Here is a 17,623-nt window from a genome sequence, read left to right as displayed (position 1 = left end):
CGCTAAATCACACTTTTACCTTCCTTTACACCAGAAACATTCTGGTATTTTCCCAAAGGCCACCTTCACCTACATACCCCGCCCTTAACCGTGCTTTCTGCAAGCACTGTGCCATAAGGGCACGCCTTCTCGATCCCTGCCGCTTAGCATTCACCAATGAAACTTGCTTACTTAGCGGAGAGGGCGGAAACTCCTGACTGGAGATGCTTGTCTGACCAACTGAGCAGTGCGGGAGTCACATGACCAGCCTGTCGATGATCTTGCCATAGGAAGAGAGCGGTGACGTTCTGTCAGTCCATTGCTGCACGCCCTTTCAGTGTTTTGTTGCAATCGAACTGTCAGACTGTGCTGCAGACCACAGGCTCAAGCGAGAAGTTGCAACTGTTCAGGTTTAGGTACCGTGTCGTCGGCTATTTTTTCTGTTATCGCTGTCATATCCATACACGTAGTCCGTAGTGTTTAGCTTAGCAAGATCGTACAGTTTGTTGCATTACGTTACGTAATGTGCGGGTTTTGTACTTTATATGTATCGCATGCCTTCTACACATGTGGTTCTTTGGTTATTGTATGAACTATTCAGCCATTGTACTTTATATGTGCTTCCTGGGCGCCATATATACATCGCAATATGTTTATCCTACGTACTGTATCTATTGCACCTTGCTCCTGCGATGTCTTAAGTACTGCACCTTCCTTGGATTGTTGTACTGTATGTCTGGCTTCTGCTGTATGTTTTATCCCTTGCTCATCATACTTAGTACTGTACTTGTGTTGTACTGCTGCTCCCCTGCCTTATACATTGCTTATCCTGTGTTGTACTGTATGTCTGGCTTCTGCTGTATGTTTTATCCCTTGCTCATCATACTTAGTACTGTACTTGTGTTGTACTGCTGCTCCCCTGCCTTATACATTGCTTATCCTGTGTTGTACTGTATGTCTGGCTTCTGCTATATGTTTTATCCCTTGCTCATCATACTTAGTACTGTACTTGTGTTGTACTGCTGCTCCCCTGCCTTATACATTGCTTATCCTGTGTTGTACTGTATGTCTGGCTTCTGCTGTATGTTTTATCCCTTGCTCATCATACTTAGTACTGTACTTGTGTTGTACTGCTGCTCCCCTGCCTTATACATTGCTTATCCTGTGTTGTACTGTATGTCTGGCTTCTGCTATATGTTTTATCCCTTGCTCATCATACTTAGTACTGTACTTGTGTTGTACTGCTGCTCCCCTGCCTTATACATTGCTTATCCTGTGTTGTACTGTATGTCTGGCTTCTGCTATATGTTTTATCCCTTGCTCATCATACTTAGTACTGTACTTGTGTTGTACTGCTGCTCCCCTGCCTTATACATTGCTTATCGTGTGTTGTACTGTACCTGCCTTGCACTGTATCACTCCTACATACTGTAGTCACCAAGGACTACATAAAGGTAACATAACTTTTAATATTTAAATTTTAGTAGGGAGTATATTATTCTTTATAATCTACAGGGAACCAGTGTTAGTAGGTTAGTTCTGTATTGAGCTCTGTATTCAGCTCTGATATAAGAATGATGCCAACCATTCATGCACAAAAAAAAACCACACGCATCCTGATACAGGTATGGGATCCCCATTATCCAGAAATCTCCGAATTACGGAAAGCCTATCTCCCATATTTTAATCAAATTATTCAGAATTGATTTTCTTTTTCTCTGTAATAATAAAACAGTACCCTGTACTTGATCCCAACTAAGGTATAATTAATTAGTTGGATGACACAGGTTGCACCTCAACTTTATAATAGTGCCACAAATTATAAACTGTAGTTAAATAAGGGCTTTGGCCTGTCCCCTGTAGAGTATTCATAGTCTTGAACAACTCCAATGTTCCTTTGTGTGATGTTTGATATAACTGTCCAGCTGAAAAATAAATATTCACTCAAGTTTTAATTTTAAGTAAACTGAAACAAGTTGTCTTAACATATGTCCCTATGTTTTGAACCATTCGTTCTTCATTCTATTGTAACAAGATGCCCAGACCTTGCTGTTGGAAAGCAGTCTTAGAGCACAGTGCTTTCAATGCCATATTTTACCTTGGTTTCAGCTGAATTGTTTTTGTTTTCATGTTTTTCATTTTCACTAATTGCGGTTTTTAGCGCTAAAATTGTGAATTATACTAAAACTTGAAAAATTGTGATTTATTAAGCAAAAAAAATGTGAAACAAAGACAAAACTATGCCATCTATAAGATGTTGAGGTCATGTAGAAGTCAATGGGAGCTGTCCTGGGCAAATTGTAACAATATTTAATTTCTGGTTTTAGAAGTTTTTCAGGTTTTTTTTCATTTCTAAGCACACAAAAATTTGTGTTTCAGAGACCACATGTAGTTCTGAAACAGACCATTATATTAAGTTCTAAACTAAGCGTGCACTGTAAGGTCTACAAACAGGTGAATGTTTGCCCCTTAAATAGAGAGACGACTTCTCTAGTCAGAGCCATATTTGTAAGGGGTTAGAGACACCTAGGTGCACTTAGTCACGTAGTTAAGAGTGTGGAAAGAGGTTTTGTTCTAACTCCTGTCATAGAACAGGGCTTGGCGGCTCTGCTCCTTCTGCCGAATTTTAAAATCTGGCGCAAGTAGCAGAGCGAAGCTTGCCCCAGTGTGGAAGTACTTGCTAAGGACGGTATGGGACATATCCAGAATGCTTGGGACCTGGGGTTTTCCGGATAAGGGATCTTTCTGTAATTTAAAAATTTTGAATAAACCCAATAGGATTGTTTTGCCTCCAATAAGGATTGATTATATCTTAGTTGGGATCAAGTACAAGGTACTGTTTTATTATTACAGAGAAAAAGAAAATAATTTTAAAAAATTAGAATTATTTGCTTATAATGGAGTCTATGGGAGATGGCCTTTCCGTAGTTCAGAAATTTCTGTATAACGGGTTTCCCATACCTGTACTCAAGCTCCACCTTATATTTTGAACACTAGGGGGTGCAAGAGCACACCCCCTTAGTGCTCAGAATATAAGCTCGAGATCGAGTCAGAATTTCGGTGTGCTATTTTTGTGAATATATCGAGTCAGAATTTCGGTGTGCTGTTTTTGTGAATATGGAGAAATAATATACAATTGTATAAACATCACTTTTACTTTAAAAATGCTTTCTACATTTATGAATTTCTTTTATATGTTCTATACAGTAATAACGTTTTTTTTTTTTCTTAGGTCCAAAAATGGACTTGGTAGTAAATGCAGCAGACTATCATTTTTTCACACCTTACGTCTATCCAGCTTCTTGGAGTGAAGATGATCCTTTCCGGCAACTCATCAGTCTTTTTGTTATTACAAATCTAGGTGCTCTTGTCATTTACTTTGTTTTTGGTGGTCTCTGTTACTATTTTGTGTTTGACCATTCTCTGATGAAACATCCGCAGTTCCTTGAGGTAAGGCAAGGAATTACATAGACATAATGTGTGCTGATAAATGAAAAAAAGTTGCATGGTTGTGAGCTGTATACTACAGTGTAAATGTAATCCCCCAAGCCATCAGTAAAGCAAAATGATAGAAAAGCAGTACAGGTGATATAATTTATTAGATCCCACATGACAAGGCTATTCTAGGAGCGAGCGCATGGGCCATATTAATCTTCCATGAAGACAGGTTTGCTTTCTACTCTGAATAAACTATGCTTTATCATTATCATTTTTTTTTTTACAAATGGGTTTTTGCCAGTACGGATATGGGACCCGTTATCCGGAAACCCGTTATCCAGAAAGTTCTGGAAAGGCCATCTCCCATAGACTCAATTATAAGCAAATAGTTATAATTTTTAAAAATGATTTCTTAAAAATAATAAAATAGTACAGGTATCGGACCCCTTATCCGGAAACCCGTTATCCAGAAAGCTCCGAATTACGGAAAGCCTGTCTCCCATAGACTCCATTATAAGAAAATAATTCAGAATTTTAAAACTGATTTCCTTTTTTTATGTAGAAATAAAACAGTACCTTGTAATTGATCCCAACTAAGATATAAATAATCCTTATTGGATGCAAAACAATCCTATTGGGTTTAATTAATGTTTTATTAATTTTTTAGTAGACTTAAGGTATGGAGATCCAAATTATGGAAAGACCCCTTATCCGGAATACCCTTGGTCCCGAGCATTCTGGATAATGGGTCCTATACCTGTACCTTGTACTTGATCCCAACTACAATACAATTAATCCTTATTGGAAGCAAAACACTCCTATTGGGTTTATTTAATGTTTTAGTAGATTTAAGGTATGGAGATCCAAATTATGGAAAGATCCCTTTTCCGAAAAACCCCAGGTCCTGAGCATTCTGGATAATGGGTCCCATAACTGTACCGATATTTTTGTAAAGTCTCCCAAAATTTTTTTTTCGAAAACAACTGCTGTAATTCCTGATCTACATTTTTTAATGTTAACTTTTTTTTGCCAAAAAAAAAATCAGCAAGTTTAATCTGTCAAGGCTTAGAATAGAATAGTCAGTGACAGCCTGACCTTGACACATTTTCAAGGGGAAGCTAATCATCTTATTGTTTTCCAGTGTACCCAGTTTCAAGGGGAAGTTAATTCCATCATTGTCACCCTAAGTGAAACTTAAACATATTATTGTTTTCCAAGACTGAGTCAAGAATAATCGTTATACATGAAGAAAGCAATGATGGGATTAACTTCCCCTTGAGAATATGTGTAATAGAAAACAATGATGGAATTAACTTCCCCTTGAAACTGGGAACAGTGGAAAACAATAAGGTGATTCACTTCCCCCTGATTGTATTACAGCCCCCCTCCTCTGTTCTGGGATGTTTTTCCAGTTTGGCATAAATGGCCTCCTTCAGTCCAAAATATGCACATTGCTGCCCTCAAAGGAGTGTCCCTTTTCCTTAAGCTGCAGATAGACTGTTGTGTCTTGTCCTGAGGTGTTAGCTATTCTCTTAATGAATAATTGTTTTTGTCTCCCAAGTGTATAGATATGAGCACTCTTTACAACCCTTTGAAAAGGAAGTTGGTCAAAGAGCTGTCTACTGTGCACGACTGCTGTTTCTCCCTCCAGTGGAAATCAAATAAGCTTGGGCACTAGACATCTCTTTAATTTCTTCCTATTCAAAGGAGATGGAAAGCTCAGAATACTAAAAGGTGCAGAGCTTCAAGCTAGATAAGAAAGTTATTGATTTAAGCTTCAGTTTGCTGCTTTTAACTTACAAAAGACTCACTGGAGGGAGAGAGGTATATCATTATGGGGGCTGATAATTTATTTTAAAATAAAAGGGCTTACTTATCCTATTAGCATAAAATGTTCACATTGTACAACCAATTGCAATTGGTTTTGAAATTACAATATGGATTGTTTATGGCCCTTCAAGAAATGTTTATGGCCACTGCATACATAAAAGTTACTTGTGTGTCACAATTGAAAATTGCACAATTTAATGTTTGTCGCAATTGCACAAATTGGTGTGATTCCAGCTTCTGAAACCTCAGTTTTACAAACCCTGATTTTCAGTATTGCCTCATTTACACACATTTTTGGTCCCACCAATATGTAATGCATTTCCCCGATTTAGCATTTTCCTGGATTTTACACCATTTTTTTGTGGTCCACTAAAAAACATAAAATAAGTACCAGGCATAGTGCTCTATAGTTTAATTTAAAGATTTGCCAAAGTACAATTAAAGGTGGGCTACTTACATTTGTCTGCATGTGAAAGTCTTGTGCAGTTCCAGACTAACCAATAAACTGATTCATAACATCTACTTTTCTGTGATTGTCCCAGAGATTGACTATTCATATGAGATATTTTGGGGACATTCAGATTATTAACTAGGGATGCACTGAATCCCTGAAATACCGATCCGTGTTTACATGACAATAAGTCACATGATTTTTTGGATTCGGTTTGGCCAGGAGCGTGGATTCAGCCAAATCCTGATAAAAAAGGCAGATTCTTGGCTGAATCCTGAGCCGAATCCTGGATCTTCTCTGCCAGATTTAGCTACACATATTTAAGTTCTCTGTATCTACTATGTGAGTCAGTATAATTTGGTTTGTTTTTATTTATAAAATTAATTTATTTGTGTAAATTGTAAGGATTGTATTATTAGTGTAATGTACAATTATTATCTATTTGCTTTTAGAATCAAGTATGGCGGGAGATCATGTTTTCTGTAAAGTCTATGCCATGGATAAGTGTACCGACTGTTGCCCTTTTTTTTGCTGAAGTGCGAGGATACAGCAGACTTTATGATGACATTTATAGTTCACCATATGGTAAATATTTGTCTGTTTTTCTTGTTTCAACTTTTAATATTGAATAATAATTAATTGTTCTGAATACTATGTGCATGGGTTTATGTTATTTCTCAAGTATTCTGTTAATGAGACTTCTTTCTTGCATAGGTTCAATGAATTGTACTTGTGCTGAATGTACTTTTTGCCTTGTTTTATTTAGAATATGCATGTTTTTTTTTTTTTTTAATTTCTTGAACTATAAAGGGCAAAGTAACATTCTACTTCAGTTCTTACAAGCAAAGTCAAAACAAATCAGACTACTGAGAAGCCCTCTGTATAATCAACTGCTCCTTATCACAAAGCCTGACTAAGGGTGCAGCTGAGGACAGGGAGTGGTTTGTTAATACAGAAAAACTTCTTAGTTGACAGTTAATTTTTTTTTATTGTGCTTGTATAAATTGGAATTAGAATGTGACTAATATGAGATTTTAACTTTTTAGTGCAAAAAATAATAAAAACCATTAATATTTCTTAATTTAAAAATTGGGCAAGAGTTATGTTTGGCACAAGCCCTATTCATTAAAAAAGGGGGTTTACTGCCCCTTTAGAGAAACTGTTCAGTGTAAAAATAAACCGTTTAAAAGATAGGCAGTATAGTAATATAATCTATAAAGGCTGGAGTAAACAGATGTCTAACATAATATCCAGAACACAACTTCCTTCTTTGCATCTCTCTAGCCTGTTAAGCAGTCAGTGACTAAAAGGTGAGCTAAAAGGGTTACCACTGATTTGTTACTTTGCTTTTAAATCAGGTTTAAAAGCAAACTATCTGAACAATAACTGTTCAAGTCACTGACTGACTTAAAGGAACAGTAACACCATAAAGTGTTTTAAAATATAACATAATATTGCCCAGTACTGGTACAAATGGTGTGTTTGCTTCAGAAAATCTACTGTAGATTATATAAACAAGCTGCTGTGTAGTTATGGGGACAGCCATTCAAACTGGAAAAGGTAAAAAAGGCACAGGTTACATCGCAGATAACAGTTAAACTGTGCCATATATAATGGGATTCTTCAGAGCTTATCTGTTATCTACTACTTATCCTGTGCTAAATGGCTGCCATTTAAATCAAGTTTCTTTCTGTTGTGAAAATGACCATTTACTTGAAAACTGGAGGATGCATCACTCTAGGGCCAACACATACTTGAATAAATCTCACTGCAAAGTCCATATTGTGTTGCCAAAAGCTCAGGAACCGCAATTTTCTTTAAGTACCGCCTGCCCCAAGTAGGTGTTAATATTCGCACAGACTAATGCGATATTTAGCGCATTTACCGCTTCATATGTGTTTGTGAATCATGCGTTAGTACTATGTGAGAATTAACGCAATGTGAGGTAAATAAAGTTTTTTTTGCGCATGTGATATGCGTCTTAACGCATGCAAAATGACTTGAATGGGGATGAATCGGGACTTAATTATCACATGCTTTTTAACGCAAACAAAATGCGATAAGCGTTATCAACCTTTAGTGAATCAGCCCCATGGTATCTTAGGGGGTCAGAGGTAATTCTGGGGCCACTTGTACCTTCTTACTGACCAGTAATAATGTGGTAGCTTTGAAGTTATAGGCACCATTAACCCCATATAACCTTCTTGCTATGGTGCTGTAAAATACAGAATGAACGGTCATTCTAGAATTCTTGGGTTGCCAACATTGTGCATATAAATTTTTATTTAAAAAAACATTTTGGAAAATCAACTCTACTTGCCGATAAATTGTCCTACAGAGGAATACCAATGCGTATAGTTTTAATGCATCTCTCTGCACAGGTCAAGCTAACTTAGATCTCTATATCTGGTGCTCTCAATAATGTCTGATGTGGTACTGGTTTATGTTTCTGTACAGTTTCTGAATAAATGGGGGCACATTTATCAAAATGTGAGATTAAAGTTTACTACAGGAAAATTCACCCACATTCTCTTAATATGCGATTTTTATTTGCATATTTATCAGTGGGTAGAAGGTGGAGTTCACCATTTGATTAATACACTTTCAAAATCCCACAGGAAAGTGGGTGATTTTTTCCATGATGAGCTCTTATCTCACATTTTGAGAAATCTGCCCCATAGTGTTAAGTAACAAAACTTAACTGCAATGAAAATTCTTGCTTATACTTTTTTTAATTTTTTTTAACAGGATGGTTTGGGGTGATTTTCAGCATGTTTTCTTTTCTGTTCTTCACGGATATGTGCATTTACTGGATTCACAGATTTCTTCATCATAAGCTATTTTACAAGGTACTCTATTACAGTTTTGACTGCTTTTTTTAAATTTTACATTGTCTTGTATACTTCTGAAATGTTGGTGAAGTACATTCAAAAATAAAAGGTTGCATAATGAAAGAAAATGCAGCTCTAAGCAGCTTTCCAATCTGCATTAATTCAACATTTTTAGTGGTTTTAATGTTATTTGTAAATAATACACTCTTGTTTTTGACTCTTAAAGGAACAGTAACACCAAAAAATGAAAGTGTATAAAAGTAATTACAATATAATGTACTGTTGCCCTGCATTGCTACAACTGGTGTGTTTGCCTCAGAAAGACTACTATAGTTTATATAAGTTAGCTGCTGTGTAGCCATGGGGGGACCCATTCAAAGGAGAAAAGGCACAGGTTACTTAGCAGATAACAGATAAACCCCCATTATATGGGGCTTATCTACTAGTTATCTGCTATGTAACCTGTGCCTTTTCTCCTTTTTTCCAGCTTGAATGGCTGCCCCCATGGCTACACAGCAGCTTATTTATATAGTAGCTTTTCTGTAGCAAAAACACCAGTTTTTTGCAGAGCAACAGCACATAATATTTTAATTACTTTAAAACGCTTTAATTTTTTGATGTTACTGTTCCTTTAAAGCAATGTTGAAAAAAATCAGCTTTCCTCTAGCCTAGAAGCACAATGCCTGGCATGATTCTTCATAGGTCTGATAAAGGACATGTCAACCCAAAAAATATGTATGCCTAATAAAAGAAAACGTGATTCTAAACAACTTTTCAATATGAAGTTATAACCAATGTTAAGTGCTTTAAATGTAATTGCTCTTACAAGCAGCATTTGCAGAACTTTAAACAATGTTGCAGAAGCCAGTCTCCTCCAGCAAATCTACTGGCTTGTGTTGCATTGTTTTATAAGTCAGAGACCCCAGGGCAGAGACTAGAAAAGGCCAAATATTTCTTTGAATAGCAATTATATATACAAATAACTCCAAACCATCACAAATATGTAATAAATGTAAATTGCAAAGTTGCTCAGAATTATTTTTTCTTTTATTAGGCAAAAACATATTCTACTACAAACTACCAAACTGCAAAGGTGCTTAAAACAACAAACAATAGCACAGGACTAAAAATGCAATACAATTACTACATTAAAATTATGCAAATCTATAAAATAAAATAAAAAATATTGATCCACCAATATGATTTGTGGTCAGAACACCCAATCAGCTAATCAGTAATAGTATGTGCTTAGCAGGCAAAGGGTTAAACGCTAAACTGAAACGCACTTGTTAATATGGAACAAAAAAAATAATAGATCCATTGTTTACATCATACTAAAAGTTAAGGGGTGGTTCACCTTAAAGTTAACTTTTAGTTAATATGTTTATATATGTTAATAATATATTTTATTCCTAGTTATGTGTTATTCATAGTAACTTTGCAACTGGTCTTCATTATTTATTTTTTATAGTTTTCTAACTATTTGCTTTCCCCGTTAAGATTTTTCCAGCATTCAAATAGGGGTCACTGACCCGGCACACAAAAATGTATTGTTCTATTGTGAGGCTACAATTTGTTGTTACTTTTTATAAGATCTTTCTATCTTAACTTTCTATTTAGTCCCCCTCTTATTTATATTCCAGTGTCTCATTAAAACCATTGATCCTACCAACTAGCTGCTGAGAAAAAAGCTAAATAACTGAAAAGAAACTGAAAACCACTTGCAAATTGTCTCATAATATCAATGTTTGTGTCAAAAAGTTAATTCAAAGGCGGAAGATAAACATTCCCATTAGGGTTGAAGTTTTTTTGCTAAGAATACTATGTACTTATTGTTTTTCTTTTGCAGCGTTTTCACAAACCTCATCACCTCTGGAAAGTGACAACCCCCTTCGCTAGTCATGCGTTTCATCCAGTAGATGGGTTTATGCAGTCTCTCCCATACCATATATATCCATTTATTTTTCCCCTGCACAAAGTAACCTACCTTGGACTCTATGTTTTTGTCAATATTTGGACAGTGTCAATTCATGATGGAGATTATCGAGTCCCTAAATTCCTTGAGCACATTATTAATGGTGCTGCCCATCACACTGACCATCACCTGTTCTTTGACTACAACTATGGTCAATATTTTACTCTTTGGGATAAAATAGGAGGCTCCTACAAAAACCCATCTTCTTTTGAAGGAAATGGTCCACATACTCTCTGCAAGAAGCTAGAGGAAGAAAAACAGAACCCACAGAAAGCATTATCATCTGAGAAAAAAAGAATGTAACATTTCCAATTAAGAGTTTAGAAAATGGCTACATGGGCACGTCATTTTCTTTAGTAAAAAGCCAAATTGCAGATTTTCACCATTAAATGACTTAATCAGGCTAAATAATGGCTGAAACTACAAATACAAAAGAAAACCTGCAACATTTGTATCTGTTTCTCCCGATACAAGGTGTCACCTATGCAGTGAATTTTTCTGAATAATTTTAGTAGCTGCAATTCTTTCAGATCCACTAGGTACTGAGTAACAGACTAAAGCTATTACAATTGCTATGAACCCCAGATGTCCAGTCTTTAAAATAATGCTTTCTTTGATAATCCTGGTCTGTAGTTGATGTGATCATTACAAGCAATAGGTACTTCAAGACTTTATAGTTGTTAGCTTGAAGTGGTTATGAATGTTTAGAACTCAGGAATAAAGCCCATAAAGGAACTGCTGTTTTATAAAAAAATATATTTATAAATATATAATTCAGAAGGTGAAAATCCACAAATATCAATTTCATACAGTATCTAGCATAGAGTATAGATAATGCTTATCCCTGTTAAGTGTTTTATGTTTTTGTTTATGTTGTTTATCTCTGCAGAAATTTTGCAGCTCTAAAACAAAGCAGTAGCTTTCGGTAAATCTGATGCCTGATTAATAGCAAACAGCCACAGATTCCACGATTTGGCATAAACTGCATGTACATTGATTCCATATTGGTTGAGAATTGTATTTGCAAACAAGAAAACATAATAAAGGAACAAAGTATGATTTATCCATTTATAAAAAAAATAAAAGTATTACTAACTCCTGGTTTGTGGGACACCCATATAAATGTTTTCCTTGTGGATGCTTTTGATAAATTTCTTATTTTGCATTTGTACATATTGATGTCCACACCCTTAAATTAATTGACAATGATGACAACGGTGAAACTTAAATGGTATCTAAGGTGGCTAATAGCTATGTGTATATATATATATATATATATATATATATATATATATTTGTAGAGAGAGAGAGAGAGAGAATGTTAAAGGATGTATAAACTCTAAAAAGGAATGATTGGAAAAAAATTTTTTGTTACCAAGTTATTGTCTGAAATGTCTAATAATAATGTTAATTTAAAAAAAAAAAAGATGATTAAAAGAGCACTCTGAGTAATTTTACATTCCTTTGTTTTTAGGGTTTTCATATCATTTAAGCAAGTAGGGTTCTCTGTAAAAATGGGATGATTTAATCATAGTACAGGTATGGGACCTGTTATCCAGAATGCTCGGGACCTGGAGTTTTCCAGATAAGGATTAATTATATCTCAGTTGGGATCAAGTACAAGGTTCTGTTTTATTATTACAGAAAAAAGGAAATCATATTTAAAAATTTGAATTATTTGCTTATAATGGAGTGTATGGGAGATGTCCTTTCTGTAATTCGGAGCTTTCTGGATAACGGGTTTCCGGATAACGGATCCCATACCTGTACATACAGTTATTGATGTATAATACTACACTGCACATGCCATTCAATGTAAACTAGTAGTATAAATGTCAGGATACTTCCCATAAAAAACATGCACATTTTCTGTACTTAGCCATGACATCAGATACCATGTGTGTATTTTGCGTATTTTTTTTCTGTGTGTGTGCGTGTTGCTCAAAGGTGTAGTAAAGCCTGTGTATTTTTCCATCTAGTATTACTGTCTTATATTGATGTTGGTGATTTTATGGTATACATACCCTTTTAGGTGGGTGCAACAAATGAATGACCCCTTAACACATCACTCTAAAGAACAGAAGTAGTCAGAAAGCCTTTCTCATGTGACTGCATTCTATAGGAAAACATTTAAAATCTTCCCATGCAGGAGATGTGTGCAGTAGCCTTATATAGATCTTTCAAAGCTATTCTAGAATCAATTGTATTTTCCCCCTTTGGTCCCTTCTATATTAATGCTAGCCTTATTTCTACCACTGTATAATTTCATCAATTCTGTTTAATTTAAGTCTGTAAATATGTTGTATGTCTGACCAACAAAGTTATGTGCCAACAAGATAACTATATTTTAAATAAAATAAATCAAAATATTTTTAAATAATAAGGTGTTTTACTTTTTAGAATATCAGTATAATACTATGACATATTTTCTGTCATGTTTACCCATCCAATTAAAAACAAATCCTTTTAAGAGAAAACAGCCAGTACATGTTGCTAATGTGAAGAGTATTTTGTTGTTGTGCTCAACATAAAGAAAAATATATCCTACAGCATACTTACATTTATTTCCCAATATACAGAGGAGATACTTCAGTGGTTATTTACTAAGAACCCAGGTTAGAAGTGCAGGAGCACTAAGGGGCTTGCTCTTGCAGAGGCCACTTTTGCCTGTAGTCTGTCTGCACTCTGCACCTCACACTGAATAAAAAGGTCTGGTGCAAGGTGCAGAGTCAGTGGATGCAGGCTAGTCATAGGGCAAGTGCTACTAACATGTCCCCACTATGGCCTGCATCCACTGTTCCTAAACTTGTGCATCATTGAGACGTGCAGCAGTTGAGACAGACAGGGTTTCATTACGGCGTCATAGAGATGAGCAAGTTAGGGGAGGGGTGGTGCCTATATGCCTCCCTCCTCCTGCCCACATGAATATAGCACTGCTCCAAATCCATTTAAAGCCAATCTCTGTACCCAATCCTTCAGCCTCCTATCTGTGTGCAAGTACCAATACCAACAGACCTTTGTTTAGAAGCAGACATTTATGTGGCATTGTAGCAAAAGAGTAGATCATGTCTAGTGCAACCCCACTCTCATCATAAATAGCAAATAAAATTGTTTAACATTGCCTTTAATAAATCCACACCTTACTACCTGCCACTTACCTGCCACTCTCCATAGCTAGGCTTTATTAAAAGAGGGTACAGAGCTTTATGGCTGCAGTTAAAACAGGTCAGAAACCTTTTATTTGGCAAATACACATTTCATATGCTACTGCAATTGAGTTATAGGCAATGTATATCACAATGAGCATACACTCTCCATTATAAGGACATGATCTTAAATGTAGTTTCTTGACAAACTTATCGGCTACAGATGTCAAACTTATCGGCCAACAGATGCTAAGCTGATACTGGAAATACTGTTGAATACTAAAATTGCATTCTCTTTCTTGCTCTCCATAGTTATCCAGGTCAAAATGAGTCTGAGAAATTTCAAAGTTTCAAACTTAACTAAGACCAGAAATGTTACCAGAAAAACACTAAAAAAACTAGACTGTGACCACTAGTTTCATTTTTCCATGAGGCAAAGTGAGAATCTTGACAAAAAGTTCACTAGATTAAGCACTCCTGTTTGTATAGCATTAAAAGGATTGACATGATTTTTATGGATTTTTTAATTCTATATTACATTCACTCTACCAAAATGTTATTCTTGAACCAACATTGTGTGTAGGCAGACATCCCAGTGCATTGTGCCTGATTCTGAGCTTTCAGATGGAGCCAGCACTGCAGAACTGCTATCAGATAACCTCACTCTAACTTGCAGTATAGCTGTAAAGGGAGACAAAAGTTTATTGGGGCACAAGTCACATGGCTGTGGGCATCTGGGAAAGTAGTGAAATGGCTAGCCCCCTGTCAAATTTCAAAATTAAATATAATAAAATGTGTTTAGAAAAAAGAGGTTTCAGAATTGCAGAATTTGCAGAATTCTGCTGGAGCAGCATTATTACCTGAAGAATTTAAAAAATATATATATATTTTTACCCCTGGCAGAATTATTTTAAGTCTGCTGCACCTTTGTCCCCCTCCCCAGTCCCTCTCCTACCTTTAAATATAGCGGGGAGGTGCGAAGCAAGAGGGCCAGGAGGCCCTCACAGGATTTTTCTGCAGGGGAGCCCAAAAAGACCAAGTTACGCTGCTGCCTCTAGTATGTACATTAGCATATGCCAATCCTACAGTCTGGCAGGGTGGTCCACCTTATCATGTAGTCAAACCCTATCCACCACTCCCATCTCTTTAAGACAGATGCTGCACAGCCTAAGTCCCAATATAATCTACCTTCTATAGTATTTATCACTATTCCTTTTTCCCTGAGTCAAGTTTAAAGTCTTCTCCGAACTTATCTCTCAAAACTTCTTTATCATCAACAATGAGGCATAGCCTAACCCTGTAAAAAGAGTTAATAGAAAAATCAGTGCCGTTCTCTAAAAAGCCATAGTTCCCCTTCTACACTAATTTCTTTGCCATGCATTAATCTTTCCCTATCTGGCTCTCTAACAGTGCGAGGCATGAGTTATATCTCTTAATATCTACAAAGTCCTCACCTTCACCTTTCCCATAACATTCTCTGGTTGCTCCATAATTTGTTGTCTGCACCTGCGTCAAAATTAATTTAGTTTGTGGTATAGAAAGAATAGTGTAACATTAACTAAAATGTTTTAACAGCCTAGTGTGATTAAAGCCCTATATTGCAATGTTTAAATGTAAAGTGTACAGAGCCCCTATTTACAATTAGTGCTATATAATTAAAATTACAAAATTATAGGCCTATGAGACTTAAACGACTTGACTGGAAGAAACTTTTTACAATGCAAAGTGGACCAACTTCTATAAAAAGCCATTAACACCAAGGGGCACATTTACTAACCCACGAACGGGTCGAATGAGTCCGAATCCGTTTTTTTCGTATCTATCGGTAATTTTGCGACTTTTTCGGCACTTTCGTATTGTTTTGCGGAGCCGCTACGACTTGATCGTATTATTTCCGACTTTTTCGTATTTTTTACGATTTTTCCGTATTTTTTACGACTTTTTCGGAAACATTTCCCGATAAATTCGCAAACATTGCGAAAATAGGAAATTCATAAACGCTTTTGGGTTACGATTTTTTCGGGCTACAGTCGGATTTTACATCCGACTGTATCCCGAAAAATCGTAACCAAAGCCTTCAATAGCCGAAATTTTCGTGTTGATGGCGAAAATAAGGCAAAAAGTGAATAACCATTGTCAGCCTGTCCTTTTACTACTTTCAAGGGGAAATTAAACCAAATAGGGATTTTCAATCATACATGGCTTTCAAGGGGAAATAAAACCAACTGTGTCTCATACCACATGGCACTTATATATATATATATTTATTGTATTTATTATATCACTTGTCCTCCCTGTGTGTAATTTTGTTTTCTGTAAGATTGTACAGTGCTGCGTACCCTTGTGGCGCTTTATAAATAAAGTTATACATACATACAAATAGGGATTTTCAATCATACATGGCTTTCAAGGGGAAATTAAACCAAATAGGGATTTTCAATCATACATGGCTTTCAAATGGAAGTTGAGTAGTTTGTGTGTGATTTGTGTTTACAGAAAAATACAGTCATTTACAGGCTGCCATTACCTTTTCAGATAAACAAACAGGAAAGAGTTAAACACTGCACAGCTTGCTCGTTAAAGGCTGCCAAAGGTATAAAACCCCTCTAACTCACTTCAGTTTGGTTGGCCAAAGTTTGGTTCAGTTTGGTTGCCAAGTATGGAGCATGATGCTGTGGTGCCAGCACTGCTGGCAGCATTAGAATATTTAGAAGGGGCAGAGGCGCCAGAGGCGCAGGAGCCCCCACTTAATTTGCCACTTGCTAGGATCAGACAGCCTCGTCGGTTTTGGAGAGGTGTCCCTTCACTTAACGAGCTGTCTGATGATGAGGTGGTGCGGATGTACCGTCTGAGCCGTGCCGCCATTTTGCAGGTATTTGATTTGGTTAGGCAGGAGCTAGATCCTGTGACGGCACGGTCTCAGGCCCTGCCCGGGATAAGCAAACTGCTTGCAGTTTTGCATTTCCTGGGCAGTGGCAGTTTCCAGCAGGTCTCCGCACGCCTTGTTGGTATGAGCCAGCCCACCTTCAGCAGGATACTGAAGCAAGTGTTGAGGGCACTTCTACCGCACTCGCAAAGGCTCATTTCCTTTCCCTCAACTGAGGCAGAGTGGACAAGGGTAAAGCAAGACTTTTACCTCATTGGCCATTTTCCAAATTGCCTGGGAGCCATTGATTGCACTCATGTTCCGCTCACACCACCTCGGGCTCACCAGGAGCGCTACCTTAACAGAAAGCGCTCCCATTCCATCAATGTCCAGGTGGTGTGTGATTCCCACCTGCGGATCATGAGTGTGAGATCTGGTTTTCCTGGAAGTGTCCACGATGCCCATATCCTGCGTCAGTCAGCCCTCTATGAGCGCTTCACTCAAGGAGAAATGCCGCGGGGCTGGCTGGTGGGTAAGTACTTTTTGACAAATTTTTTTACCTCTACTTCCACAACTCTTATTAATTAATTGGTCATGGCGACACACACCCATCAGTCCTCTGTGCATACAGCTGGCCCAATATAATGGGCAGTAGCTTTTTACTATGTAATCATGTCAGTTCTTGCTACTGGCAAAATGTATCTCCAAATTAACACCACTTTACACTTGCCCTTGTTTTACTAAGCATCTTGGGAATGGTAGTTTTGGAAAGCATTACTTTCAACCTGTGTGTTTCTGATGGACTAATTAACTCCTCACACCTGAGCAGGTGTAATAGGTGGGAGTTGCTAAATGGGAGCTTATAGGGACATGCTGGCTTGAAGCGGCCGTATGCCACTGGTAGTGACAGTTAATTGGTCATGGCGACACACACCCATCAGTCCTCTGTGCATACAGCTGGCCCAATATAATGGGCAGTAGCTTTTTACTATGTAATCATGTCAGTTCTTGCTACTGGCAAAATGTATCTCCAAATTAACACCACTTTACACTTGCCCTTGTTTTACTAAGCATCTTGGGAATGGTAGTTTTGGAAAGCATTACTTT

At 36.9% G+C, this 17,623-nt stretch overlaps 1 protein-coding gene across 1 annotated transcript; it reads left to right on the top strand.

The window, feature by feature from the left end:
• Positions 1 to 237: 237 nt before the first annotated feature.
• On the top strand, positions 238 to 12,887 carry sc5d (sterol-C5-desaturase). Its single transcript, XM_002941638.5, has 5 exons — positions 238 to 395; positions 3,212 to 3,429; positions 6,151 to 6,283; positions 8,447 to 8,547; positions 10,379 to 12,887. The coding sequence occupies exons 2-5, from the start codon at positions 3,220 to 3,222 to the stop codon at positions 10,805 to 10,807; spliced, it is 873 nt and encodes a 290-aa protein (XP_002941684.1). The 5' UTR covers positions 238 to 395; positions 3,212 to 3,219; the 3' UTR covers positions 10,808 to 12,887.
• The last annotated feature ends 4,736 nt before the right edge of the window (positions 12,888 to 17,623 follow it).

Source organism: Xenopus tropicalis, chromosome 7, assembly GCF_000004195.4.
Source record: "Xenopus tropicalis strain Nigerian chromosome 7, UCB_Xtro_10.0, whole genome shotgun sequence".
Classification (NCBI taxonomy): Eukaryota; Metazoa; Chordata; class Amphibia; order Anura; family Pipidae; genus Xenopus; species Xenopus tropicalis.
Note: the sequence above shows the minus strand (reverse complement) of the source record. Positions and strands in the feature narration are given on the sequence as shown.

What these genes read in the sequence shown, in the direction of transcription:
- sc5d (XM_002941638.5), top strand. Translation starts at nt 3,220, where the DNA reads ATGGACTTGGTAGTAAATGCAGCAGACTATCATTTTTTCACACCTTAC. An exon ending in AACATCCGCAGTTCCTTGAG is followed by an intron (nt 3,430 to 6,150) that starts GTAAGGCAAGGA and finishes ATTTGCTTTTAG; the next exon opens with AATCAAGTATGGCGGGAGAT. An exon ending in ATCATAAGCTATTTTACAAG is followed by an intron (nt 8,548 to 10,378) that starts GTACTCTATTAC and finishes TTTCTTTTGCAG; the next exon opens with CGTTTTCACAAACCTCATCA.